General features: G+C 46.9%; 1 protein-coding gene across 1 annotated transcript; it reads right to left on the bottom strand.

Moving 5' to 3' along the window:
• Window positions 1-6: 6 nt before the first annotated feature.
• On the bottom strand, window positions 7-7,310 carry LOC109486623. The gene is made up of 6 exons (XM_019790480.1): window positions 6,117-7,310; window positions 5,734-5,864; window positions 5,284-5,452; window positions 4,522-4,802; window positions 665-4,279; window positions 7-414 (listed from the first exon to the last, which is right to left on the bottom strand). Exons 1-6 carry the CDS (start codon window positions 7,228-7,230, stop codon window positions 271-273), a joined length of 5,454 nt encoding a protein of 1,817 aa, XP_019646039.1. The 5' UTR covers window positions 7,231-7,310; the 3' UTR covers window positions 7-270.
• Window positions 7,311-8,153: the final 843 nt, after the last annotated feature.

The raw sequence follows: 8,153 nt of genomic DNA, 5'->3' as shown, positions 1-8,153 counted from the left end.
CTTCTTCTCCAGGTGGTACCAGACAATCACCTCTCAGCAGGCAGTCAGGGGTTCCCGGGCAGTCAGGAATTTGGCAGCCAACTCCTCTCCATCCTGGATCACAGGTGCACTCTTTCACAGCAAGGTTGCATGTGCCATGGTTACTGCAGTCATGTGGCCATCCAGGACACCCTGGGATAGAGCACACATCTCCTTTATATCCGGCTTCAAAGTAGCACTCACAAGTATTGTTGACGCAAATGCCGTTGCCTGAACAGACGTCATGGCAGCCTATACCACTGTAGCAGTCCTCACAGATGCATTCTGTGCCATTGATGTTGTTGCCATGGAGGCAGGGAATGTCGCAAATTTCCCCTGCCCAGTCTGACTCACAGAGACACGTACGTGGTACTGTTGGTAGACACTTTCCATGACCTACAGATGAAAACAAATATGTACACTGTCAGTCTCAAGCATGGCATTACTACTGAGAGAATAGAGGCATCTGGTATATCTATGATTTGTACTACTACTACAATTAAGGAATGCCATTTAATGTTGCCTGTTTAACACTAATTTGATACTACACAGAAAAGCCTTTGAAGCTTCCCAATAAAAAGTTCCATGCATATAGAAAGGAGTGCAAATTAACAGTTACTGTACTGTAACTAAATTTGTTGAGTACCTGAGCAGCTTGGTGATCCTGGGCAGTCTGGAATGCTGCAGTCATCCCCATCCAGCCAGGGTAACACGTGCAGGTCTGTGTGGCTGAGTTACAGGAACCATGAGCATTACAGTCCTCACCAGGACAGCCTTGCTGCTCACACAGCTCTCCCACAAAGCTGTTCCCAACCATCCAGTTGTCGCACTCACATCTACCATTGACACACTGACCATTGCCAGAACATTCACTGTCACAGTTGTATCCGGTGTAACAAGTATAACATTTGCAGATGCCACTGTCCATGGGTTCTTGCTTTCCATGGACACATGGGTCGTCACAGGCAGGACCCATCCAACCTTCCTGGCAGTTTGTACAAATGGGTGTAGATCGTCCTGTACCATTACAGTACCCGCGGTTGTTGCAGTCGGGTTCTCCTGGGCAATCTGGGGTTTCACAGCCATTTCCACTCCAGCCAGGGAAGCAGAAACATTTATGTTGAACGCTGTTACATTCCCCATGTCCACTACAGTCTTCCCCTTCTCCAGGACACCCAGGGATTTCACACAGGGAGCCACGCCAGTTGTCAGAGCACCTACATTCTCCATTTTCACATACACCATTGCCTGAACATTCACTGGTACAACCCCGGCCAGCATAGCAAGCATCACACACACAGTTACCGCTGTCCATGGGTTCTTGGTGGCCATGCTCACAGGGGTCATTACAGTCTGCACCCATCCAGCCTAGTGAACAATTGGTACATCGCGGTGGGTCAAAGAGTGCATTACATGTGCCACGATTGTAACAGTCAGGATGTCCAGGGCAATCTGGGTCCTCACAACCAATATTGGTCCAGCCTGCATGACAGACACAGGTGTGTAGAGCGCTGTTACATTCACCTCTTCCTGAACAGTCCAGGTTAGACATACCTGGACAACCAGGGATGTCACAGTGTTCCCCCTTCCAGCCTTCTTCATAGAAGCAGACACAGTGGCCGTTCTCAATTGTTCCATGTCCAGAACACTCTGAGTCACATCCTACTCCCACCCATCCAGAGTCACAAACACAGTTCCCACTGTCCATTGGCTCTTGATGTCCATGAACACATGGATCCTCACAGGCAGGGCCCATCCAACCTTGTGTACAGTTCCGACATACGGGTGGACTAGTAGATCCATCACACATGCCTCTTCCAGCACAATCTGGACTTCCTGGGCAGTCAGCATATTCACAGCCTGCCCCTGTCCAGCCTTCATAGCATGTACACTGGTGTGTTGCACTATCACAGCCACCCCTCCCGCTGCAGTCAAGTCCAAAGAGTCCTGGGCAGCCAGGTACATCACAGAGCTCACCCTTCCATCCTGTGTCATAATCACATTCACATCTGCCACCAACAATGACTCCATGCTCTGAGCACTCTGAGTTGCATCCCAACCCAGCCCAACCAGGATAACACCTGCAGTTGCCACTGTCCATTGGATCTTGAACACCGTGGACACATGGGTCATTACAGGCTGGCCCCATCCAGCCACTGATACAGTTGGTACACGTTGGCGTTTCCCCTGTTGTGTTACAGAAACCACGTCTGTGGCAGTCAGGAGTTCCTGGGCAGTCTGGGATGTGGCAGCCAATACCAATCCATCCGTTGTAGCATTCACACTCATGAATCCCACTATTGCAGTCTCCATGGCCAGTGCAGTCTTCTTCAATGCCTGGACATCCGGGGACTTCGCAGACATCACCTCTACGTCCACTCAGAGGATCGCAAATACATGTAGAGTTGTCATCTGAACATGTGCCATGACCAGAGCAGAGACTGTTACACCCTTTTCCACTCCAGCACGGCTCACAGACACAGACCCCACTGTTCATTGGCTCCTGCACACCGTGCACACATGGATTGTTACAGGCCGGTCCCATCCACCCTTCTTGGCAGTTCTGGCATGAGGGTGGGTTTGTGGTGGAATTGCAGTGCCCTCTGTCATAGCAGTTGGGTTCTCCTGGACAGTCAGCAACTGTACAGTCCTCTCCCTTCCAACCTGGTTCACAGATACACTCATGGAGGTAGGCGTTACAGATGCCTCTTCCAGAGCAATCTTCTCCTTGGCCAGGGCAACCTGCGATTGTACACAATTTTCCTCGCCAGCTTTCTATGCACTCACATTCTCCACCATTGCAAGTTCCCTTCCCATTGCATTCAGAGTGACAGTATGGGCCAAGGTAGCATGAGTCACACTGACAGTGCCCATTGTCACAAGAACCATGTCCACTGCACAGAATAGAACAATCACTGCCTGTGTGGCAAGGGTCACATACGCAGGTGCCGTATGGACTACAGACACCATTCCCACTGCAGTCTACTGTAGGGTCACACTGATGTTCACATCGGTAGCCTACAAAGCCTGGGTTACATTCACACTCACCAGTTGTATCACAAACACCTTGTCCGTTACAGGTCCCGACATTATCACACTTGACCTGACAGCCAAGCCCGGTGAAACCGTCATTACAGGTGCAGGATTCTGAGTCTTCTTGCCACACACCACGGCCGCTGCAGCATGTGTTTACTTCAGATATTGTTCCAGCTCCGGAGTTGTGTGAGGAATCCTTGACTGTGCGACGATACCGGAGCACCTTGGGAAGGCTATTTGGTGAGTAGCTTCTGATGCGGCCACCTCCACCATCACCACCAGTGTGAGTGCCACAGCAAGAAGAACTCCAACTACATAAATTATAACAATGGCTACTACCATCACCACCAGTACTTGAGGTACCTGCCCATCCTTCCATGTATAATCCATCAATCCATATTGTGCCTCCACTTCCTCCTCCCCCGCCTAAAGATGCTTGAGATCCATCAGCAGTCAATGTTCCCTCCAGTTGTAGCAATCGGCTGCTCACCACCTTCATGGCTCCACCTCCTGTGCCTCCCCCACCTTCAGAGCAGTCTCCACCTCCACTGCCCACCCATGTTGGGGAGCATTCTGCGTCATATGTCCCTCCTGCACAGGAAAATTCCCCTCTTCCTCCATGCCCTGCCCCACCTCCATGACCACCACTGCAGGTACTACCATATCCAGGACCACGTTTACCACGTTCAGCAACATAACCACCTCCGTTAGCTGTCATGACAGCAATCTTTTCTACCTTTGTATCAAGCGTGTAGATAACAACACCATCCCCGACACTTACTTCCCCTCCATAGTCCACATCAAAGTATTCAGACGTCCTGACTTGAACAGAGTAGTGATGAAGGTTTGTTGTCCTGCCTCGCATAATTTCTAACTTTCCTCCATTGAGAACAGTTACCCCTGTGAACCAGTATTGACCTCTTTCTCCACTTCCCAGTGTACAATTGTGACAAGCACTGTACCCAGAGTTGTAAAACTTAACAGTTCCCTTGACATAAAGGTGTTCAACTCCATATAGGGCACCTCTAACCTGCAGGGTGGACTGTATTGTGGTCTCTAACGGTAGGACCAAGAATCCCCCACTTTCCACCACAACATTGGCAGGTATGAATGTGCAAAGTTCATCAGTTTGGATGAATGCAATGTGATTGTTTCTGATGGTGAGTGTCCCCGTCCCATCTCCAGTAATCAGTGTGATTCTCACTGTTGCACTTCCACTTGGTAACTGTAATAAACAAACATGTTTAGCATTGGTTGTGGCAGATTGTATGACACACTGTTAAAATCATCATGGTATGTCATGTTGCTGTCATCACATATAGAAATCAAATCAATTCCTTACTAAGACAAGATGGCATGAAACAGTTAAAACAACAATAACAACACTTTCTTATTTATCTAATGTGTACAATATGGATGCAATGTACCAAGCAACCAAACTAACATCTATTCTAAATGTCCTTTTACCTGCTTGGTTCGCAGACATGCCTTTCGCACAAGATGGACTCGGTGGAAGGTGAAGTTGCCTTGGCCACTTTCGTCGATGACCACATGATTGCGGCATGTTCTACCTTTGTTGTCCAGCCAGAGTTGGTTATACACTGTGTCACCCAGTGTCTCCCGGATGTAGACAGTCCCTGCTGAACCATAATGTCGTCCATACGCTCCGAGGGCTTCAACAGTCCCTTGGAAGCTAAAGGTCTCCCGTTGGTGGATGGCTACCCGTCCACCACTTCCTCCACCATTTTCTGTTTGATACAACACAAAACGCATAATTATGTGCGATTCTGTTCAATGCATCCAGACACAGAAACAGAATCACCTGGCAGGTGTTTGTGAGGAAACTGCTTAAAGGTTGTAGTTAAGTTCTAGAGTTAATTAATGTGTAGTACTGGACTGCGTGCCAAGTTGATTACAAATCAAGGAAAGGACCAGGAAAAACTGACCGAAGAACATCACAGACTGCATGTGTCAAATTCCAGACTGAAGGTCATTTGTGTCATACTTATTCATACTTACATGTACTAGTAGTGAATCTTAAAGATTCAGATATCTATATTTGGGCATGTTGTCAAAATACATCAATTGCCAGAAGGAAACCTGTTACTATCATCATAGATGTATCAACTAAAGCTATTTTTTCAATTTGTTCAATTCTGCACACATTACATAACGTCATAGCAATTAAGGTCTTTTTTATTTTTACAAACTAATTTTAGAGTAGCCTACCATAATGGCTTGATAAGACCTTTCCAACACCCCCATTTGCCTGCACCAGTCCATGTCCTGTGATCTGCTGACAGTTTATCATGACGGTACCACCGCTGCCACCACCGCTGTCTGCTTGGGCTTCACCATCCTCACCATTGCTTGAAATAGTTCCATCCAGAAAAACATCCTGCAGAAATACATTGAGGAAGAGTATTTCAACCTGAATTCATATTGGCAAACATATAATCTTATAACTTTTTTAAAGCAAGTTTTAAGAATTACCTACACATAATGTCCTTGTGCACATACACTCACTGGATTCAATGGAATGCAAACAAATTTAAAGTGTTTGAGTCCCAGAGTAACATTCCTATACTGAAGAACAAGAACAATTTTTAGTACATTTTCATTAGTTAAGAAACATTTTATCTGTCCAAATCTGGAGATCAGGAGAAAGGCAAAAATTACCCTGCCAGTTTGGATTTGGAGATGTCCTCCCCCTGATCCTCCTGATGCTCTGCCTCCACCACTCCCTGGGTCAGAGGGCAGGATCATGGACCCATAAGCACTGCCTCCTGAGCTGCTTTCTCCATCACCACCTAGTCATAAAACAAAGGAACATTATGGGGATGCATTGTTCATAAAGGCCTTTACTGATATATTAAACAGAGGTTACTTCTTTTCAGAGAAAATGACAATGGCATCAATAATAGTTTTTACCACAAAATGTTTGGTTTAGTCATGATGACATATTGATTGTACAGTAATGGACACGGTAGTATTATTAGGCAGAGTAGAGCTTTAAAATTATACATACTAGATAGTAGAGGTCATTCCTGATTGAATCTTACCTGGTGAGGCATATCCACCACCAGAGCCAGTGCCACCAGCTCCAGGGCCTTGACTTGCATCATAGCCTCCTCCTGTTGATGTCATCTCTGCACTTCTTTCAATCCTCAAGGCCGTTGTGTTGATGGTTGCATGATGTGTGTCAATCTGTATCACACCTCCATCTTTGATTTCTACCACCCCAATGTCAAACATTGCATGAATGGGTGTAAGTTCGACTGTCACCTTTCCTAGGTTGTTTACAGTGAGGCTTCCTGCGGTGATGAGACCAGGTGTGTAGGGTTCAAATGGATCATCACTGTACCACTGTGCCTCTTCAGGTAGAGATGCCGTGTGGGCAGTTCCAGTGATACGAAGTTCCCCATTTCTCTCTATGTAAAGCTCTTCGACTCCAGTCATCCGACCTTCCAAAACTGTCATCTCACTTAACAGTACAACTGTTGTAGGGAGGACCACCTCTCCACCTTGGTCAACATGGAAGCTGCATGGTGCATCCAAGTATGTATGTGTAGACTCAACAATGTGGATGAATAACCGTTGTCTGTTCTGTACTCGGATCAGTCCTTTCTTATTTCCAGTTAGTTCATGAGCAACCACTGTGACATTCACAGCTTCTTCTGGATGGTAAAAGTGTACATAGGAATAACCTTCCACTTGAATCTCGTCAAACTCGTAAAATGTTGTATTGACTTCCATCACCATTGCAGGATGATCAACATCTTTTTCTCCATTGTCAATCTTTAACTTGGAGTGATCAGGTTTGAAAACCGTGACATTTAAGTTAGGGTTGTATTTCAGTTCGCGATACTGTGGGCCTCGGCGTGACTCATACTTGTACACAGTTCCAGCTGCACCATCGCCAACCTCGTCCACATTAGCATTACCACCACTTCCACCCTGGGCTGTAAACTTTCCGCCATAGTTGTTCTGGTGGCGTATGTGGATACCGATTCTTCCTCCTGCACCGCCACCACCCTTTTGGTTTCCGTCCCCACCATTGACATTGACCTCACCATGGCCAGTCATGTTTGTTGCCTCTATCAGAACGCTACCTCCACTTCCACCACCTCGTGCCAGCATCCTGTCCATCTCCACCTTGTACAGAGATAAGTCCATTCAGGTGTATGAGCTTGCCAATCTTCCAGTGAAGGGGTCCGCCTCCAGATCCACATTTCCCAGCACTTCCACTGGGTCCTCCACCACTTCCCATGTCCAGTGGTGTAAACACAGAGCCATACGGTTGCCCACCACTTTCTGGGTTGTTAGCTAAGCCAACTCCGCCTCCCTGGCCTCCATGTCCTGCTCCTGTTCCACCTCCATCTGTCCCTATTGACCCAGATCCTGGACCTTCTCCACACTGATGTCCAGCAGCATTAAGCTCCAAGATCCCTTCACTTTCCAGATCTGCATTACCAGACTCAATCAAGGCTTCGTTCATATGCACAGTGCCTTCATATTTGATTTCAAAGAATGCTGAGTTGAAAACAACCTCGGTATCTATGCGTGTGAATCTAATGCGACCACCACGTTTGATGACAGTCTGTGGAAAAGTGATGTTTCCTTCCTCTGTAATTTCACTGTATGTCCCGTTAGACAGCAGGGCAGTCTGTGCTGTTGATGTTAATTCCAGATATGCCCCTTTCTCAACATACACATGGTGGACTCCTGTTAGAAGACCCTCCAATAGTGTATCTGTACCATGGAAGTGTACCTCAAATGGCAGGATCATTTCTGCACCGTAATCTATGATGAAACTGCAAGGTGCCTCTGTTTTATTGTTCACTGATTCCACCACTTCCACATACACAGCCTGGTTGTTACGGATATGTAGCTGACCTGTCTTGTCTCCAATGAACCTGTGTACCACTACATTGACTTGCTCACCTACAGGATGGTACAGTATGAGTCGAGCAGCACCTGTTAGTTCCATTTCATCAAACTCATATTCAGTTGTCAAGTCTTCCATGACCATGGTCGCAACTGGAGCTTTGTAACCTTCGTTGTCAACATGGATGTATTTGTGGTCTACTTCTAGGAAT

This window comes from Branchiostoma belcheri, unplaced genomic scaffold (genome assembly GCF_001625305.1).
Source record: "Branchiostoma belcheri isolate BF01 breed outbred unplaced genomic scaffold, Haploidv18h27 scaffold816, whole genome shotgun sequence".
In the NCBI taxonomy this organism is placed as follows: domain Eukaryota; kingdom Metazoa; phylum Chordata; class Leptocardii; order Amphioxiformes; family Branchiostomatidae; genus Branchiostoma; species Branchiostoma belcheri.
Note: the sequence above shows the minus strand (reverse complement) of the source record. Positions and strands in the feature narration are given on the sequence as shown.